This window comes from Peromyscus leucopus, chromosome 4 (genome assembly GCF_004664715.2).
Source record: "Peromyscus leucopus breed LL Stock chromosome 4, UCI_PerLeu_2.1, whole genome shotgun sequence".
NCBI lineage: Eukaryota > Metazoa > Chordata > Mammalia > Rodentia > Cricetidae > Peromyscus > Peromyscus leucopus.
In genome coordinates, this window is record NC_051066.1 from 67,342,005 (window position 1) to 67,363,275 (window position 21,271).

Below are 21,271 nucleotides of genomic sequence, written 5' to 3' on the forward strand. Positions count from 1 at the left end.
AGGTTAAGAGCACTGACTGCTTCTTCAGAGGTCCTGAGTTCAATTCCCAGCAACCACATGGTGGCTCACAACCATCTGTAATGAGATCTGGTGCCCTCTTCTGGCCTGCAGTCATACATGCTGTATACATAATAAATAAATAAATCTTTAAAAAAAAATGTTATTTAAATTAAAAAAAAAAATATGGGCCTAATAGAATTTAAATTTGCATACAGTCTTAACCTATGGGGTTTTTACTTTTAAGCACTTGGAAAGTGAAAAAGAAGGTGTCATTGGTTGCCTGGATCTTATCTTAAAATGGCTTACCCTCCGGTTTTTCGACACCAATACAAGCGTCCTAATGAAAGCACTGGAATATTTAAAATTGCTCTTTACCCTGCTGAGTGAGGAAGAGTATCATCTTACTGAGAACGAAGCATCTTCCTTTATCCCCTATCTCATCCTCAAGGTAATGTGTTCTCATCCTAGGAAGTTAACTTGAGTTCTGAGCTAACTTCAGTTTTTATACCTTTATTTTCTCGTTTATAGTATGATGGTACCTCCTTTCAACTCACCCTCAAGATCCTTTCAAAATACATTAATATATGAAATAACCATCTCACTCAGAAAAGGTCTTTATCATTTCTTATTGACCAGGTTGGAGAACCAAAGGATGTCATTCGTAAAGATGTTCGTGCCATCCTGAACCGGATGTGCCTTGTCTACCCAGCCAGCAAGATGTTCCCCTTCATCATGGAAGGGACCAAATCCAAAAACTCTAAGCAGAGAGCAGGTGAAGCAAAGCATCTCTGTCTATCCAGCTATCTTTCTAGAGTTGCTGAGGGCTGAGCTCAGAGCCTTAGACATGCTTAGACAAGTGCCCTACACTGAGCTGTATGTCTCTAGCCCCCAAAATTAAAGTAAAGGTGCAAGTCTTTGCATAAGTGATTCTCAACAGTTATGTATAAATGCGCAATGGAATTTCTTCAGTATCTGTGTAGTTAATTCAACTTTCTTATAAACTGTGAGAGTGATGAGTTGCACACTGGTGGAGCCATAGTATCAGGTGATACAGGCACCACTCAGTACCACCCTGGTGACAAAACCAAGTGCACAGGGGCCATCTGACTCACAGACATACCATCATGAACACTTAGAACATCATTGTTTCATTGGTATATGACAGTGTAAAAGAAAGAAAAATCTAAGAAGGGCCAGAATAAGATTTTAGCACTTCATGTATGCCAAAAAAATTTTAGAAGCCTCTATACCAAGCATTTTGGGGTCTCATTAATCTAGTCTTTCTTCCTTAATAGAGTGCCTAGAAGAGCTAGGTTGCCTAGTTGAGTCCTATGGTATGAATGTGTGTCAGCCAACCCCAGGAAAAGCCTTAAAGGAGATAGCTATTCACATAGGAGACCGAGACAATGCTGTTCGGAACGCTGCCCTCAACACCATCGTTACAGTGTACAACGTACATGGAGATCAGGTGTTCAAACTGATTGGAAATGTGAGTGATGTTTATATGCCTCGTCAGTGTGCTTGAAAAGTATCCCAAAACTTCTTAGTTGTTGGGTTTCCTGCCATCTCAACTCTACCTTGAGTTTCATTAGTTGTAAACCTAGCCTCTCAAGACATCCTAGAATCCAGGTATATGTTTTGGGTACTTTCATTTGATGTTGGATATTTCTGCTGGGCTTAACTGAAAATCATTTTTTTCTGGGTTTTTTTTTTTTTTTTGCTTTTTTTTTTTTTTTTAAATTTACAGGAGTTTGCTTAAGATGTGAGAGCTATTTTTGAATCAAGAAATCTGAGCTAGCCTGGATTTTGAATTCCATATGCCAATCTGCTCTGTGGTTTTTTGTTTTTTGTTTTTGTTTTTTTTTTTTTTTTGGTTTTTGTTTGTTTGTTTGTTTTTGTTTTTGTTTTTGTTTTTTGTTTTTTAATGCACTTTGTTTTTAGTTAACAAGTCCACTCTTGGAAACAAGGTTGGATAAGGGTTCAAAAGTCTGAATCTTCAGCCAGTTGCTGCTTTTCCAGGCACATGAGTTCTGCGTCTTGACCCCTTGCTTCCTTTGAGCCAGTCATTATTGTGGCTTAACCTCAGTTCTTTACTCTGGTGATGCTCTAGTAGTACCGTTTTTATACATTGTACTTAAATCTTTGTGTTTGCATTAGCTAATTAAATACTATGACCAGTGAAGGACATAAAGCAGGTAGAAGTTTAACAAATGACCAAATGTGAAGTCTTGCCATAGACACAGTGTATCTCAGGCCAGGCTCAAACTCACAATGTAGACAATGAATACCATGAACGTTTTTATTTATTTAGAGATTTATTTAGAGACAGGATCTCTCTGTGTGGTAGTCTTGAGCTCAATATTTTGACCAGGCTGGCCTAGAACTCACAGAGATCCTCCTGTTCCCCCACCTTCTACTCACCAGTGCTATTATTAAAGGCATGAGCCACTTTGCCTAGCCTAAAACCTTGAACTTCTGATTCTGCCCCTATATCCTGAGTGCTAGAATTACTAGTGTGTGCCACTATGTTCAATTTTATATGTGATTCTGTGTGTCCATAAAAGAATATTGACACATAGTTGAGCATCAATTCCCAAGAATAGTGAAGAGGAGCTCTATGCAAGGGACCAGCCTGTTAAGTGTTAGAACCTCAAGCAAAATGAAGAAATTGAGAAGTAACATTCAGTGAGGAGTCATAGCCAAACTAGAAAAAGGATGTTTTGGAGAAGGGCTGGAGGCAGAAATAGGAGGTGTGGTTATATACAGACTGGTTAGATAAAAAAAAAATACAAAGAAAATGGGAGTCACATTTCTTAAAATTAGAGAAGGGAGATGAGTGGTGGTGGCCCACACCTTTAATCTCAACATTTGGCAAGCAGAGGCAGGTGGATCTCTGAGTTCGAGGACAGCCCTGTCTACAGAGCAAGTCCCAGGACAGCCAAGTCTACACAGAGAACTGTCTTGAAAAACAAAACAAGCCCCTCCCCCCAATAAAACAAGCAAAACCAACCTATTTTATGTTGTTGTTGTTGTTTTCAAGACAGGGTTTCTCTGTGAAAAATAGCTCTGACTGTCCTGGAACTAACTTTGTAGACTAGACTGGCCTCAAACTCAGACCCGCCTCCCTCTGCCTCCCAGTGCTGGTATTAAAAGCTTGCTCCCCCATACTGGGCTTGCAATGAATAATTCTGGAATCCTCCAATTAGGACTTGTATTTTAGTAAGTGGGTGTGCTAATAGTTTGAATTTTACAGCTTTCGGAGAAGGACATGAGCATGCTTGAGGAGAGGATAAAGCGGTCAGCAAAGAGACCCTCTTCTGTGCCAGTGAAACAGGCTGAAGAGAAACCTCAGCGTACACAGAATATAAACTCCAATGCCAACATGCTACGCAAGGGACCAGCTGAAGACATGTCCTCCAAACTTAAGTATGTGAATCTAGATAGTTGTCTGCTCTATGGACTTAGCTTTGTGTGCTCAGAGCTTGTCCCGTAACATAATCCTGAGTTTCTGTCATTGTCATGCATGACAAAGTGTCTGGGTAAATGTCTTATAATCAAATGTTTAATCTTTCATTCTTCATTGTCTTTGTCTTTGTCTCAAAACCACTTCTAAATGGTCTTGTGCCTTCTTTCACTGCTTTTCCGTGGACAGAATTATGTATCGCACTTATAGGATGTAAGTACTGCCTGCTAATTGCTCATTAGCAGGGCTCTTATATCTTTCTAACTTCTGACATGGATTCATCCCCTCTGCAGAGTGACTAGCTTTTACAACAGGACAGCAGAAGGTGGCCATAAATATCAGGCCTCCCATGAAAGTCTTCTTTATATTTGGTTGTGCTCACATTCCTGGTCTTGGTTTTTGTTTTGTTGTTGTTGTTGTTATTTTGGTTTTTTGAAACAGGGTCTCTCTATGTAGTCCTGACTGTCTTGGAGCTCACTTTGTAGACCAAGCTAGCCTTGAACTCACATTGATCCACCTTCCTCTACTTCCCAGAGTACTGGGATTAAAGGTGTGTGCTACCATGCCTGGCCCAGGTCCTTGAAATAAGGCTAAATAAGATGCATGCATCCCACAATTGGCTTAAGGGACTCAAAATACTACCTTCTTCTGGGTTAGGGATTTAGCCCAGTGGTAGAGCGCTTGCCTAGCAAGCACAAGGCCCTGAGTTTGGTCCTCAGCTCCAGAAAAGAAAAGAAAAAAATACTACCTTCTAAACAAGACAGTGCTATTTTGGGCTGTGCTGCAAGTATATTTTTAACCAATTTGAATTTGGAAATTTTGCACAACTGTATAATACTGACCCTGTCCTATTAAGAGTGACTTTCTTTTTCAAAAGTAATGGCTATCTTTCAGAGCATACAATATACTAAAAACTGCTTAAGATACCTATGATTAGAACTTAAACACTGGTTAATTTCTTGGAGAGGGTAGGGAACACTCAGTCTGCATTATTGATACTTTGGCTCATGTTAGTGGATTTTGAGTCTGTATAAGTATTTTCTTTTCCAAGTGGAATAGAAGTACACAGTTTGTTAGTTTTAGCAAATTAGAGACAATACACTCAGCCAGCAAGGTAAGCGCAAATTAAAGTTCCCTGCTCTCCTGGGAAAGTCCTGAACCAATGTTGTTACTGCAGGTACTTTCTTACACTCAAGAACTTAAATCCTTCAGAGGCGCTGAAACCAGAAGTTGAACATCTGTCTTGAAGCTTTGAGGCAGCTAGTGGTGCTAATAGTATCCTTGTGTTAAGAAATCCCTCTTAGTTCAGGAGCCTCTTTTTGCTTCCTTTAGCCAAGCTCGAAGCATGAGTGGGCATCCTGAAGCAGCGCAGCAGATGGTCCGCCGAGAATTCCAGCTGGACTTAGATGAGATTGAGAATGACAATGGTACAGTCCGGTGTGAAATGCCAGAACTCGTCCAGCACAAACTTGATGACATTTTTGAGCCTGTCCTTATTCCTGAACCTAAGTAAGTTCATCCTCTTCATTTAAATATAAACAGCTCATGATCATTAGAATACATACATACCTGAAAAGAGCCCACGGTGGAAGTATGCAGTTAAGACTTCCTAGAATTGATTAATAACTGACTGATAACATCTTTACTAAAACCTAGAACTTGTAGGAAATTACATAATCCCCACTCATTGAAATGTCTTATAATACAGATTGAATTTTTCCTTTGATCTGCTGTCTAGGATCCGGTCTGTCTCTCCACATTTTGATGACATGCACAGTAATACAGCATCCACTATCAATTTCATTATCTCCCAAGTAGCCAGTGGTGACATCAGCACAAGTATCCAAGCTCTGACACAGGTAATGGGAACCTACCCATAATAGCAATTCCACTGATGGACAAAGAGACTTGTAAGAATACTGGGTTGTGTTTTTACTATTTTCTACAGAGAAAATATTTCCCAGTTTCAAATAATCCTGGACTTTTTAATTATAACCTTTTTTTATGTTCAAGCTATCCATGTATTATTTCCCCTGCAGTTGTACATAAAATGTTTTTACATTTTAAAAAAAGGACAAATACTATAGAATTATATTACATAAAATCTATAGAATATACAAATTCATAGAGACAAAAAGATTAGACATTATCTCAAGACAGAGAAGAAAGGAATATAGAACAATGATTTCTTAAGTACACAATCTCTGTTTTGTGTGATGGAAAAGCCCCACAAACAGACAGTAGCATCAGGACATAATAAATCATGAATTAATAAACCAATACATTAATTTTATTAATGAATATCACAAATATAGTTATTGAATGAATACTGCGAATATAATCAATGAATACCACAAATTAATTAATATCATGAATGTAATTAATATCTTGAATGTAATTCATGTCACTGAATTGTGAACTTAAAAATGGTTACAATTGAAAGAAAGAAAGAAAGAAAGAAAGAAAGAAAGAAAGAAAGAAAGAAAGAAAGAAAGAAAGAAAGAAAGAGCCAATCAGAAAAAAATAAAAAATAAAAGTATCTACTGGATTGCACGCTAGTGGAGTCACAGTACTGAACATACAGTCAGTGTTTAGTATTTTATTATTATTATTATTATTTTTTTTTTTTTTAAAGGACACAGGGGCCACTTAATCATCATTTGCATCAGATTCCCTGGAACTGGAGTTATAGTCAGTTATAAGCTACCATATGGGTGCTAGGAATCAAAGCCAGGCCTTCTGGAAGAGTAGCCAGTGCTCTTAATTCTGAGCCTTTTTTTTTTTAAATCATTTTCTTCACCTAACAGTTCAGTTTTAAAGGTATAGATAGGGAAGAACTAGGTTTTAGTTGGTGTGGTGACAGTGGATGTGAATGGAGAGCCATGTTAGCTCAGAGTAAAGAGGTAAAAGCCTGGTGGGTTATGAGGAAAGTGTCCATAAAAGAACATTGACACATAGTTGAGCATCAGTTCCCAAGAATAGTGAAGAGGAGGTCTATGCAAGGGGCCAGCCTGTTAAGTGTTAGAACCTCAAGCAAAGTGAAGAAATTGAGAAGTAGCATTCAGAGTGAGGAGTCATAGCCAAACCAGAAAAAGGATGTTTTGGAGAAGGGCTGGAGGCAGAAATAGGAGATGTGGTTTTATACAGACTGGTTAGATAAAAAAATACAAAGAAAAAAAATACAAAGAAAATGGGAGTCACATTTCTTAAAATTAGAGAAGGGAGCTGGGGGAGCTTAGCAGTGGTGACGCACGCCTATAATCCCAGCACTTGGCAGGCAGAGGCAGGCGGATCTGTTTGAGGACAGCCTGGTCTATAGAGCAAGTCCCAGGACCACCAAGACTCTACAGAGAAATCCTGTCTTGACAATAAATGAATGAATAAATAAACAAACAAATAAATAAATAAGTAAATAAATTAGAGAAAGGAGCTACAAATATATAGCAAAATAAAAGAATTCTGCATAGTCCAACAGTATGTATAAAGTACTAGTGAATGACAGTAAGGAATATGCTGTTTATATGATTCAAAATTAGATGTCAGTTATCTAGTACATAAATTAAGTATTGTTGAGTTTGTTTTGTTTTTGTTTTTTGGGGTTTTTTTGTTTTTTTTTTTATTTTGTTTTGTTTTGTTTTCTTTTTTTTTTTGGTTTTTCGAGACAGGGTTTCTCTGTGTAGTTTTGGTGGCTGTCCTGGATCTCACGCTGTAGACCAGGCTGGCCTCGAACTCACAGAGATCTGTCTCCCAAGTGCTGGGATTAAAGGTGTGCGCCACCACTGCCCAGCCAATTAAGTGTATTTCTAATCCAAATTAGAACACTCTAAAATTTGAGAAGCTGAGAGACAGTTGTAGCCCATGTGTGGAAGTCAGAGGACAACTGGTGAGAGTAATTCTCCTGCCAGATAGCTCCTTTGAGAACAGTGATCTAATCCATCAACTTTGTAATGAGAATGCTAAAGACTCAGCATAATGGACGGGAGACAGATCTCTCTTCTGTTCTGCATAAGCATAAGAATAGACCATGGCTTATATGCCTGTAATCCCAGCATTCAGTAGGTGGAGGCAGGAGGGTCAGAAGTCCAAGGTTATTCTTGGCTATTTGGCAAATTTGTAACCAGCCTGGGCTATAAGAGACTGTCTCATCAAAAGGGATGGAAAAAAAAAAAAAACAGGTATAGTAGTACACACCGTTAATCCCAGCACTCAGGAGATAGAGGCCGTTAGATTTATCTTAGCTAGAGGCCAGCCTGGTCTACATAGTGAGTTCTAGGACAGCCATGTAAAGAGACCCTGTCTCAAAAAAAACAACAACAAGAAAAGAAAAAGAAAAAAAAAAAAAAAAAACAGATAAAATTGAGGGTCAGTTGTGGTGGTGTACACTTGGGAGGCAGAGACAGGCACAGATCTCTGAGTTCGAGGCCAGCCTAGTCTACAGAGGGACTTCTAGGACAATCAGGGCTGTTACACAGAGAAACCCTGTCTCATAAGACAAAACAAAACCAAAAATTGAGACATGGGTTATTATTGCATTTTTATTTGTTTTGTTTATTTGAGACAGGGTCTCTGGATGTTATGAAACTAGCCATGTGGACCAGGTAGTCTTGAACTCAGAGATCTGAATACCTGTGCCTTTGTGTACTGGTATTAAAGGCAAGTGCCACCATGCCAGGTGCGTTAGTACATTTTTTCTTTTTTCTTTTTTTTTTTTTTTTTTTTTTTTTTTTTTTTTTTGAGACAGGGTTTCTCTGTGTAGTTTTGGTGCCTGTCCTAGAACTCACTTTGTAGACCAGGCTGGCCTTGAATTCACAGAGATCCGCCTGGCTCTGCCTCCCAAGGGATTAAAGGTGTGCGCCACCCCTGCCTGGCACATTAGTGCATTTTTAAAGTACTATATGGGCTGAAAGTGTGTAGTTCATTGATATAGTGCATGCTTAGCATATGCAAGGCCCTCAGTTCAGTCTCCACCAAATGCAAAAAAATACCAGTATGTTTCCTCTAAGACATGACAATCTTCTCTCTCCAGAAATAAAAATGCAAGCACATAAGGATATATACACAGTGATTTTAATTTGTTTATACAGTAGATAAATGGCTAAACTAGAAGCATTGGAAAGTCATCAGTAAAGGAGTGATTGAACATTTTTGTAAATGCATAAGTTTTTATGCTGGCTTTCTTTGCAGCAATTCTCAGCCTGTGGGTCGAAGCTCCCACCGTGGTTGCATATCAGATACTTACATTACAATATATAACAGTAATAAAATTACAGTTATGAAGTAGCAGTGAAATAATTTTTATGGTTGGGGTCACCACAACATAAGTTATGGTGAGTTATATTAAAGGGCCATTGCATCATTAGGAAGGTTGAAAACCACGGTTTTTGTTTCTTTTGTTTTTTGTTTTTCATTTGTTTTTTGAGACAAGGTTTCTCTGTGTTGCTCTGGCTGTCCTGGAACTCGCTTTGTAGACCAGGTTGGCCTTGAACTCACAGAGATCCACCTGTCTCTGCCTCTGGAGTACTGGGATTGAAGGTGTGTGCTGCCACTGCCCAGCAGAGAACCACTGTTTTAAGCTATTTTTCTTTTTCTTTCTTTTTTTTTTTTTTGCCTGTGTATGAGTGTTTTGCCTGCATATATGCATGAGCATATATGTGTGGTGGTTGGTGCATACAGAAGACAGAAGGGGCATTAGATTTCTTGGAACTGGAGTTAGAGGTAGTTCTGTGGTTCCAAGAGAATGCTGCGAGCCAAGCTCTAGCCCTCTACGAGAACAGCAAAGTGCTCTTAACTGCCGAGCCAGATCTCTCTCCAGCTCCTTATGCTGCTTTCAGAAATAGTTGTTCATTCCTTTGACTTTAGATATTTTCATAATTTTCCACTGAATTAGAAAGCTAGATGCAAAGCAGGGGGTGCTAGTGCACAGAGGCAGGTGGATCTGTGTGAGTTCAAAGCCAGCCTGGTCTACATAGTGAGCTCCAGGATAGCCAGATATACCTAGTGAGGACCTATCTCCAAAAAAAAAAAGGGAAAAGAAAGCTAGGTATAGAAAAATACATATAACCTTTGTATAGTAAATGTGCTCCAAACCTGTATATCCTGTACTGTGATTCTTCATATAATTTTAGAAAATATAATACCATACTATAAATATAAAATATTGTATGTCTACCTATTAATGTTAGTTAATTTAGAAAAAGAGGGAAAATAATCCTCCCTGAAAATGCAGTGGTTTTTACGGTGTGCATATGGAAACATTAAACTGTCCCACTGAAGGTTGGGTTTATGAAGTAGGCATACATAAGAGATAAATGAAAGTAAAGCCAACACCAGGAGGCCTCATTCACCTTGCATTGTATATAACTGGTGCCCCAGTGGAGCTGTGCAGCCTGGCAATCCTGCTAAAAATACTTACTGAAGATCAACATGTAATATATATAATGTCTCAGCATTATTTATGCAATTACAAAATCTGCTTTATATGCCTAACATACACAAGGCCCTGGGAAGATACTTTTATATTAGTGTATAAGAGATAAATATTTTCCTACAGAACATTTTACCATCACCACAGCTAATGTATTAAATTAGGAAAAAACTGCACATGAGAAAACTGAGTTTTTGGTTTAGACTGAGTAAATAATCTGAGCTCTTAGAGCCTCATCTGGTAAATGGGATCTTTTGCTTGTTACTTTCTTTCCTTTTTTGTTGTTGAGATTGTTTTGTCTTTAAATTTTGTTTAACAGTACTGTGGATCAAACTGCAGGGCCGTCAGCTTAAACTTAGTAGGAAGATGCTCTTCCACTGAGCTCTTCATTTACACACACACACACCACACACACACACACACACACGTATGTATGTATGTATGTATGTATGTATACACACACATACATATATACACACATTGTTTGTTCTGGGTTTTTGTTTGTTTGAAGGCAGGTTCTCACTCTGTAGCTCAGAATATTCTGGAACTTAGCTATATAACCTAGGCTGAACTCAAATATAAAATCCTGCTTCTTCACCCTTCAAAGTCTTATTACAGATATGTGCCACTACTCTTGATTTTTTTTTTAATAGAAGGTTTAATATTAAGGCTATCTAAAAAGTACAAGAAAATTCCTTTTAGTAAGTTAAACATTTAAGCATTAGGGATTAGTCCCTGAACTAGACAGTAAGCCTCTTAGAATAGAGTCTCTGCCTAATTCACTTATTACTAAGTTGCTCAATAATATATATTGAATAGTTGAATTCCTAAGGACTAGTTATTTATAATGTTAGGTGAAGTAAGTGCTTTGCTAATAAACTTTCCTGTAGAATGGTGCCTTATAATGTCTTTCTGCCACTCATAAAGCTTGGAAACTACAGCTTGGAATTTTTGTTATCAGATTGATGAGGTCCTGAGGCAGGAAGACAAAGCGGAAGCTATGTCTGGCCACATTGATCAGTTTCTGATCGCAACCTTCATGCAGCTGAGACTCATCTACAGCACACATATGGCGGATGAGAAGTTGGACAAGGATGAAATCATCAAGTTGTATAGCTGTATCATTGGCAACATGATTTCGGTAAGACATTTCTGCAGAAGTGGAGTTTCTCTTAGCTCTATCAATCCACCCAGGTTCTCAAGCCAGAGTCGGTGCTGATGTTCATGTGGGACCTGTGTTACTTGATAGAGTTATCTATGAATCACATAGCCAGTTGTTCACTTTTTGCATTGAATGTTGCTTAATTGTTAAGTATCTCATGCAGTACAGATGGAGTAGAGGAGGAATGAAGAAAAGACAGAAATATAAGCATAGAAAAGCTGGGATCCGGTGGTCTGGACTTTTGGATGGGTTAACCTCAGCACCCCAAAAGCTCAACATATTTATTATATAGAATTGAACAGAGAGGTGGGGTTGTTGCATACTGATAAACAAGGAGATAGGAGTTTGATACATGGCTGGATAAAGGAGACACGTTTAGTTAATCTCTGTAGGAATAGTCTCTATAGGGAAGTAGTCTTCAGCCTGTGCACATGGTTAAGGGGGAGCTGTGGAGGACTTTTCTGTACACATTATCAACACCCATGCCTGCACCCCTAAGGAAGACTTGCCATTTCCCTCTGTGTCTGACACAGAGAAGGCTTTGCCATTCCCCACAGTTAGGATGTAAAGTAAAAGGCTTGGTTGCTTCCTAGTGTTCTGCTTCCTGCCAGTTTCTTTTACAGGCAAGGCAGGCCCTGTTTGGTTGTCATAGATGATTGTGCATCATAAATGCAGCAGAAAGGAAGCAGACCAATTACTTCTGGCTAATACTGAAATGTGACAGTAGTTCTTTTTTTCTTTTCTTTCTTTTTTTTTTTTTTTTTTTTTTTTTTTGACATTCTGGGGTTTTAAAAATCCAGTGTAATTGTCCCAGGTGTGTTGGTACAAACATATAATCCTAGCACTTGGGATTTAAAGTCTGAAGTATTGGCCAGCTGGGCCGCACAGTAAGGCCTATGTCTATATACACACACACACACACACACACACACACACACACACAACACATATACATACATGTATATGTATATGTGTATATATATCTGAATATTGACTAGAATATACCAACTATGTTTTCTTTCTTTGTCCCATATATTGAGTTTTAACCTCCCTAACACAGTTAGGACTGGATAGCTATTTCAGATAGAGAGCCTGGCCCGGGAGGCCTCCACTGGAGTACTGAAAGACTTGATGCATGGCCTGATCACGTTAATGCTGGATTCTCGGATTGAAGATCTTGAGGAAGGACAACAGGTGATTCGTTCTGTGAACCTCTTGGTGGTGAAGGTTTTGGAGAAATCAGACCAAACCAATATCCTCAGGTATATTTATATCCTCATCAGTAAAGCTTGGGATAGCCTCTCATTGTCTACAAGTAGAAATCAGGAAGTCAGGGTTGGGGGTGTGGCTCAGTTGGTAGTGCTTGCCTAGCATGCAAAAAGGCCTGGGTTTGCTCCGCAGCACTTGCTAAAACCCAGCATAGCACATTCCTGTAATCCTAGCATTCCACTCAGGTGGAGGTAAGAGGATCAAAGTCAGTTGTAACTTTTTAAGTTTGCATAATAAGATGATTTATTACTTTCTTCTCAATGGATCAAGTGCATTTCAGTCTAAACCTAGTAACAGTATCTGGCTTTTCTAGAGTAGGATAGTCAAATGTACTAGTTATCGTCCTAGCATTACAGTTGTCTCTTAGAAACCCTGTCTGGGGCTAGAGAAGGAGGTAGGGGGTGGGATGGGGTGTGTGGGTGCATGCATGAAGACTTAAGATTTATTAATGCTATTTGTTTTTCCAGTGCCCTGCTTGTTTTACTTCAGGACAGCCTACTAGCAACAGCTACTTCTCCCAAATTCTCAGAACTTGTTATGAAGGTAAAGTCGAAATAATTTCATTTCTTGTCTTTCAAAGATATCACTTTCTTTTTTTTTTTTTTGTTTTGTTTTTTTCTCAAGACAGGGTTTCTCTGTGTAGCCCTGGCTGTCCTGAAACTCCCCCTATAGATCAGACTGGCCTCGAACTCACAGAGATCCACCTGCCTCTGCTTCCAGAATGCTAGGATTAAAGGTATGCGCCACCATGCCCAGCTGGGAAAGAAATTCAAATTAAAACATTGACTGAAGTCAGCTAAGGTACTTCTGAAAAATACAGTTGATAAGCCAGGCATGGTAACAATTGTAATTTTTCAGCCAGGTATGGTGTTGCTCGCCTTTAATCTCAGCACTTGAGAGAGAGAGGCGGGCACATCTCTGAGTTTGAGGCTAGCCTGGTCTATAAAGCAAGTTGTGGATCAGTCCTGTCTTAGTTAGGGTTATATTGCTGTGGTGGAACACTGTGACCACAGAAGGTAGTACATGCCTTTAATCCCAGCTACCATGTGTGTTCTGGAAACTAAAGTATTCTTAACCACTGAGCCATCTCTCCAGCTCCATGAATGTCTTTTATTTTGTTTTGAGACGGGCTCTCACTTTGTAGCTCTGCCTTATCCTAGAACTCACTATGTAGAACAGGCTGGCCTTGAACTCACACTGATCCACCTACCTCTGCCTCCTAGTGCTGGGATTAAAGGCGTGCACCCCTAACTCTGGATTCCCCCTAAAAATCATTACAGACAACAAGAAGAGCAAGCCATCACAGTGCTTCACACCTGTAATCTCAACACTTAGAGAGTGAAACATATGGGCCAGGCTCAGGTACATAGTACGTTCATGGCCAGCCTTCTTCTAGAAACTAGAAGGCAAGAAGTTTGATTAAGCATATTTTATTTTGAAGAAGTATATATTGACCTATAAGAGGTATGTATGTTGAGTCTTTCATAGAATTCTCCAAATGATTGTAAGTGTAACATACTTCTGGTACTCAAGTGGTGTAGGATTTTGCTTCTTTAGATTAGATTTGGTTAAGCAGTCTTAACAATTCTGTTCTCAGGTACTAAGGAAACCCAAGACAGAATTTAAACTTATTTTTTTCAATGTTTAAAATGTCCTTGTCTCCAGCACATACAAAAAGCTGGGTGAGGAGGCTGCCTGGGACTTGCTAGCTAGCCAGCCAGCCTAGCTGAATTATCAAGGTCCAGGTTAATGAGAGACTGTCTCATAATAGAAAGTAATAGACATAAATACCCTATGTCCAGCTCTGGTCACCACATACATACACACATGTAATAAATAAGTATACACATAGATAACACACATATAAGGAAAAGAACCTTGAATTGGGAAAATGATGATAAATTATCCTCATTTTTCAGTCATTCCTTTTGTTTTTTTTTTTTAATGGTTTATTTATTTTTATTTTATGTACATTGGTGTTTTTGCCTGCATATATTTCTGTGAAGTATTGGATCCACTAGAACTGGAGTTACAGACAGTTGTGAGCTGTCATGTGGGTGCTGGAATTGGAACCTGGGTTTTCTGGAAGAGCAGCTAGTGCTCATAACTGCTAAGCCATCTCTCTAGCCCTTGTTTCTTATTTTTATAGTGTCTATGGAGAATGGTTCGACTATTGCCTGACACCATCAACAGCATTAACCTAGACAGAATTCTTCTGGACATCCACATATTCATGAAGGTCTTTCCCAAAGAGAAACTGAAGCAGTGCAAAAGTGAATTTCCTATAAGGACTCTAAAGACCCTTCTGCATACATTATGCAAACTAAAAGGACCTAAGGTGGGTGAGAACAGCACTTGGTCTCGGGGTGAATTGCCTGGAAGGGTCATTGCTAGCATTTGAATCTGCTTGTCTCCCTCAGATCCTAGACCACCTTACAATGATTGACAATAAGAATGAGTCTGAGCTGGAGGCGCACCTGTGTCGGATGATGAAGCACAGTATGGACCAGACTGGGAGCAAGTCTGAGAAGGAAACAGAAAAGGGAGCTTCTCGGATAGTGAGTATTCTGATTCCCAAGGGGAAATATTAGGGGTTGGAGTGATCATTCTCTTGGTTTGCTGCTATAACCATTTTTACCTAAAAATTTCAAAACACTGGAGTAGTGAACACATGCTTTTTGATCTCCAAGAAAGCCTTCTGTATCACTAGGTAAGTCCACTATGAGCTCTTCATAACCGGGAGGAATGGACCAAATCGTCCTCAAAGTTGAGGTGAAACCCTCAGACTGGACACACTCATAACCACAATACTAGTGTTGCTGCTGTAAACTTTGCAGCTCTGGGCTTTCTGTACCAGTAGAACCATACCAGTAAGGCCCATATTCTGAAATATTTTCTGTTATTATCCATCCTCTCATCTGCTTCCAATAATTCAGTTCTAACCAGTTCTTTGTGGTTTTCAATTTATTAGGATGAAAAATCATCAAAGGCCAAAGTAAATGATTTCTTAGCTGAGATTTTTAAGAAGATTGGATCTAAAGAGAACACTAAAGAGGTGAGAATGAAAGGGTTAAGCCTGAGACTGGGTGCTGTACGTAGCACTTGAAAGACTGAGATAGGCAATTGCAAGTTTGAGACTAGCCTGAACTACATAGAAGGACTCAAAAAAGCAAAAATAAACAAAAAGGCAGATGTTATGGTACACAGCTGTAATCTCTATACTCAAGAGGCTGAGGCAGAGGGATTGCTGTAAGTTTGAAGCCAATCTGATCTACATAGGAATTTCTGAGCCAAGACCTTGTCTGCAAAAAACCAGAAGAAGGGATGGATGGAGAAAGTGAGGAGAAAAGAGGGGGTGTGGATGGAGTTAAAGGAAATAGGTGGTGGTCTGCTTTGTGGAAAAGGAACACTGACTTATATCTATCCCCACCTCTTCCTTTTTCTTTTTCACCAGGGCTTAGCAGAGTTATATGAATATAAGAAGAAATATTCAGATGCTGACATTGAACCATTCCTGAAAAACTCCTCACAGTTCTTTCAGAGTTACGTTGAGAGAGGCCTTCGGGTGATTGAGATGGAGAGAGAAGGCAAAGGCCGCATTCCCTCTTCGACAGGTGTGGTTCCTGTTCTCCTCCCAGAAATAGGCTAAAGCCACTACGCCATTGGCATTCTTGTTCCTGCTTACTTTATCTAGTTTGGTGAAAACTAAAGCTTTTAGTCTGCACTTCCTCTGCCAGGAAACTCTTAGGCTCTCTTGCAAACCACATGCAGGGTCCACTCACACCTCTTCTTACCTTCCACTCTGATTCCTTGGTGGGAAACAGTATTCTCTCTTAGCTGCGCTGCAGCAGACGCCCTCCTGGTGTTCTCCCACTTCCACCTCCATCTTTTTGTGCTCTTTTCCACACAGGGCATCAGGAGTTGCCAGCTGTATTCCAGAAGGCAAAAACCTCTCCATGTCCTGCGTTGTCTGATCTCTGCTACTTCGGGCACCTCATCTACCACTCTCCAGCCCGCCAACCCCCTCCCTGTTTCTGAAACATGGACACGACACATAGGCATACCATAGGGCCTTAGCACTGGCTTTGTCATTCTGCTGTTTTTATGTGGGGATTGAAGCCAGGGCCCTGCACGCTACACATACACTCTACCTCTGATATATGCACTAGTCTTTATATATATGGTGCTGTTGCTTCTAAGAGACCCCGTTGGCCAATTCCTTGCTCTTGTGCAGATCTTGTTTTTTGTTTTTTTGTTTTGTTTTTTTTTTTCTGAGACAGGGTTTCTCTGTGTAGCTTTGTGCCTTTCCTGAAACTCACTTTGTAGACCAGGCTGGCCTCGAACTCACAGAGATCCACCTGGCTCTGCCTCCCGAGTGCTGGGATTAAAGGCGTGCGCCACCACCGCCCAGCTTAGATCTTGCTTATATACTGTGATCTCAGTGATTTGCTGAAAACTTGTGAGCCTATTCTTCACCCTCCCAAATAGCAGCCTCCCACCCGAAGCCCAATATGTAGATCAAATTAGACTTCTGACTCACAAAGGTCTTCCAGCTCTGCTCCTGGGTGCTCAAACCCAACTGGCTGGGAAAGCGGTGTCACTGAGAGCTTGAGCGAGACAGATGCAGAGAGAACCTAAACTACACACAGTGCACACTTTTTTTTTTTAATGGTTGAGGAGAAGGTTTATTGTAGGTATAAGGAAGGGTCCAGACTGAACAGGGCCATGAGGAGGGACAAACATAGAAACTACTGGAAGCCAGGCACGGTAGCAAATGCCTGTAATTACAGCACTAGGAGGCTGGGCAAGAGGATCCCTAACAAAACCAGAAGAGGTGGGAAGCAAGGGAGAGATTGGGAGAAAGAAGCTGGCAGGATGGCTCAGTGGGCAAGAATCCTGCAAGCTGGAGGACCTGACTTAGAGCCCCAGCATGAGGCCAGAGGAGGACATTTGGTCTCTTCCTCTCTCACGCTCCAGCAGCTCTGCATTTCCCTTAGTGTTTGGCAGCAGTGAAGTAGCAGGAAGTGGCGGCCTCTTATGATGGCCTTCACACAGGCTTCAGGGATGGGGCCCTTAGCCCTTGGCGGTGGCAGCATTACAGCTCTAACCCTGGCCTCTGAGACGCTTGGACTGGACAGCTCCCTGGAGAATTCCTGTAACTAATGCCTGAAGGTGTTTCCCTGCCTCCACTTTCACTCAGGTCCTCGTGATTACTGAGCAAGCACTCTTGGTAATCGCCAGCCCCTTCTTTTTCACTTTCTTGATGGACTTTATGTGTACAAAACTTTTAAATTTTACTGAACTTCACTATGGCTTTAAGTGGTCCCTTGTGGAAAACTAATAGTCTATGGAGCTGTCTGTTTATTTTTGGACTCTTAGTTTTATTCATTGAGGTACACATATCCTCTGTACCAGTACTGTACAATTTTGTTTAGCTTTGTCAATGTTCTTCATTAATCCCCACTTTTTAAATTTTTTTTATTATTTTTTTTAATGATTCTCACTGTGTCACTCAGGCTGGTCTCAAACTTCCAATCCTAGGTTCCAAGGAATCATCCTGCCTCAGCTTCTCAAATAGCTGGAATTACAGGTGCATGCCACTGTATCTGGCTCACTTTTATTATTCCAAATATGCTTGTGATTTTAGCACACTGTATGCAATGAGTTTTTTGTGTTCTCCTGTTCACTGTTCTTAGCTCATGAACTCCTTTGTGGATCGCTCACATACTCAGCACTGTTGCCATTTAAAGTAGTTAAGTGTTTGTCCAGGCTGGAGAGATGGCTCAGTGGTTAAGAGCACTGGTTGTTCTTCCAGAGGTCCTGAGTTCAATTCCCAGCAACCACATGGTAGCTCACAACCATCTGTAATGAGATCTGGCGCCCTCTTCTGGCACTGTATACATAATAAATAAATAAATCTTTAAAAAAAAAAAAAAAAAGCCGGGCGGTGGTGGCACACACCTTTAATCCCAGCACTTGGGAGGCAGAGCCAGGTGGATCTCTGTGAGTTCAAGGCCAGCCTGGACTACCAAGTGAGTTCCAGGAAAAGGCACAAAGCTACACAGAGAAACCCTGTCTCGAAAAACAAAAAAAAAAAGTGTTTGTCCTACTGTCTGACTGCTGTGGTTGGCTTCCTGCTTCATCTCTAGTGTTTAGTATACAGAAGCCTGGTCTGCACCAAACTCCTTAGCTATTATTTCCTCACTGGATGTCAGGAACACTAGCTACTGCTTTGAATTAACCTCACAGAAACTTGGACTGCTGCATCTGCCTCAATCAGACAGTACTTCTGCCAGATGTGGACGGAGGCCTGCTAAGGAAAGCGCAGGAGTGGCAGGGGCCATGTGACAGTGCTTTGTATGTGGTGGGAAACGCAGCATTTTCCTCTCCCTCCCTTTAAGAAAACAAAACCAAAAAACAAGAACAGGCTATAATTGAAAAGTCCAGGGTTATTGTAAACAGTAAAGTATTTTCTCTGTAGAAAATAGTAAAAATGATAACATTTCCCAATAAGCCCTTTTAAGCCAAATGATAACCGAATTATACATATAAATATTGATTAGATTCTGGGATATAGAAGAGACCTATCTTCATCTGTTCAGAGAGCTATGCTTTACTTAAGTTGTGTAAATGAGATTCCTATTCATCTTCTCCTTCACTGTTTGATTTACGGCAGACATTTTTCTATATGCTAATCCATAGTCTAAAAAGATTTTAGCCTCCCCTCCTGAAAGTACAGCCAGCATTTTCTTTCATCAGTTTGATACGGTACAGATTCTTACCCTAATAGTGAAATGTTTCACTAAAGCTTGCCCAGGGATTGAGTAAAACCAAAACTTACTATAAGCCATAGTCATCCTAGGGTCCCCCCTGCTAGGTAGCCTCCCTGGATCTGTGGCTTGCAGTCTGATTGTCCTTTGCTTTATATCTAGTATCCACTTATGAGTGAGTACATACCATGTTTGTCCTTCTGAGTCTGGGTTACCTCACTCAGGATGATATTTTCTAGTTCCATCCATTTTCCTGCAAATTTCATGATGTCATTGTTTTTCTCTGCTGAGTAGTACTCCATTGTGTATATGTACCACATTTTTTTATCCATTTTTCAGTTGACTGGCATCTAGGTTGTTTCCAGGTTCTGGCTATTACAAATAATGCTGCTATGAACATAGTTGAGCATGTGTCCTTGTGGTATGATTGAGCATTCCTTGGGTATATGCCCAAGAGTGGTAGGGTTGGTCTTGAGGTAGATCGTGGAGGAGTGTTCCCCTTGCTCCACATCCTCTCCAACATAATCTGTCTTCAGTGTTTTTGATGATAGCCATTCTGACAGGTGTAAGGTGGTATCTCAGAGTCATTTTAATTTGCATTTCTCTGATGACTAAGGATGTTGAGCATTTCCTTAAACATCTTTCAGCCATTTGAGATTCTTCTTTTGAGAATTCTCTGTTTAGCTCTATAGCATTTTGATGTCTAGTTTCTTGAGTTCTTTATATGCTTTGGAGATCAGCTCTCTCTCAGATGTGGGGTTGGTGAAGATCTTTTCGCATTCTGTAGGCTGTCTTTTTGTCTTATTGACTGTGTCTTTTGTCCTACAAAAGCTTCTCAGTTTCAAGGGGTCCCATTTATTAACTGTTGCTCTCAGTGTCTGTGCTACTGGTGTTATATTTAGGAAGTGGTCACTTCCTGTGCCCATGCGTTCAAGAGTACTTCCTACTTTCTCTTCTATCATGTTCAGTGTGACTGGATTTATGTTGAGGTCTTTGATCCACTTGGACTTGAGTTTTGTGCATGGTGACAGATATGGATCTGTTTGTAATCTTTTACATGTTGACATCCAGTTATGCCAGCACCATTTGTTGAAGATACTTTCTTTTTTCTATTGTATAGTTTTGGCTTCTTTGTCAAAAATCAGTTGTTCATATGTGCATGGATTAATGTCATGGTCTTCAGTTCGATTCCATTGGTCCGTATGTCGGTTTTTATGCCAATACCATGCTGTTTTTATTACTATAGTTCTATAGTAGAGCTTGAGGTCAGAGATGGTGATGCCTCCAGAGGTTGCTTTATTATACAGGATTCTTTTAGCTATCCTGGGTCTTTTGTTTTTCCATATGAAGTTGAGTATTGTTCTTTCCAGGTCTGTGAAGAATTGTGTTGGCATTTTGATGGGGATTGCATTGAATCTGTAGATTGCTTTTGGTAAGATTGCCATTTTTACTATGTTAGTCCTACCTATCCATGAGCATGGGAGATCCTTCCATTTTCTGATATCTTCTTCAGTTTCTTTCTTCAGAGACTTAAAGTTCTTGTCATACAGGTCCTTCGCTTGTTTAGTTAGTGTTACCCCAAGGTATTTTATATTATTTGTGGCTATTGTAAAGGGTGATGTTTCTCTGATTTCTTTCTCAGCCCTTTTATCGTTTGCAGTGTACACTTTTGACAGGCACCAAACTGTAGAGTGAAATATGTGGAAAGCTTCACTATGATATATGATATAGTGTCTATATACTAACATATGATATAGTATCTGTTATTTGTTTGGTGTCTTTCCCTCTCAGCTAATATTTAAAATCCACAGGGGTGATACTGAAGATGTAGTTCAGTTTGTAGAGTGCTTGCCTAGCATGCACAAAGAATTGGGTTCAGTCTTCAGCACCCATTAACTGGACATGGTAATGCATGCCTATAATCCAGGAGGATCAGAAGTTAATGGTCATCCTTGGCTACATAGAGACCATCCTGAGTTACATGAGAGCTATCAGAAAGAAGCAAAGAAAGAAAAGATCTCCTTGAGAAAGTTTCTATCTGTTTTGTTGTCTAGAACAAAGTTGCTATTATGCAGTTATTTTAGGGATGGTTAGAATGAATACATATCCTAAATTCAGGCTGAAATATTACTGTCCCAAAAAGATCACTCTGAAAATTACCACTTACAGAGTCTAGAGACAAA

At 40.0% G+C, this 21,271-nt stretch overlaps 1 protein-coding gene and 1 non-coding gene across 5 annotated transcripts in view; both read left to right on the forward strand.

Moving 5' to 3' along the window:
* The window catches only part of Ckap5 (cytoskeleton associated protein 5), a 113,603-nt gene that overhangs the window by 89,389 nt on the left and 2,943 nt on the right, over positions 1 to 21,271 (forward strand). For all 4 annotated transcript variants that reach the window (XM_028878914.2, XM_028878918.2, XM_028878916.2 and 1 more), the window contains exons 30-42: positions 245 to 448; positions 637 to 772; positions 1,296 to 1,489; positions 3,254 to 3,426; positions 4,796 to 4,972; positions 5,202 to 5,322; positions 10,849 to 11,028; positions 12,124 to 12,311; positions 12,786 to 12,861; positions 14,468 to 14,656; positions 14,739 to 14,876; positions 15,290 to 15,373; positions 15,773 to 15,932. In XM_028878914.2, the coding sequence (XP_028734747.1) occupies positions 245 to 448; positions 637 to 772; positions 1,296 to 1,489; positions 3,254 to 3,426; positions 4,796 to 4,972; positions 5,202 to 5,322; positions 10,849 to 11,028; positions 12,124 to 12,311; positions 12,786 to 12,861; positions 14,468 to 14,656; positions 14,739 to 14,876; positions 15,290 to 15,373; positions 15,773 to 15,932 (2,020 nt within the window). The remainder of the gene's footprint in view (positions 1 to 244; positions 449 to 636; positions 773 to 1,295; positions 1,490 to 3,253; positions 3,427 to 4,795; positions 4,973 to 5,201; positions 5,323 to 10,848; positions 11,029 to 12,123; positions 12,312 to 12,785; positions 12,862 to 14,467; positions 14,657 to 14,738; positions 14,877 to 15,289; positions 15,374 to 15,772; positions 15,933 to 21,271) is intronic.
* LOC114699743 lies at positions 1,003 to 1,113 on the forward strand. The gene has a single exon (XR_003735579.1). It is a non-coding gene; the product is annotated as a small nucleolar RNA SNORD67 (small nucleolar RNA).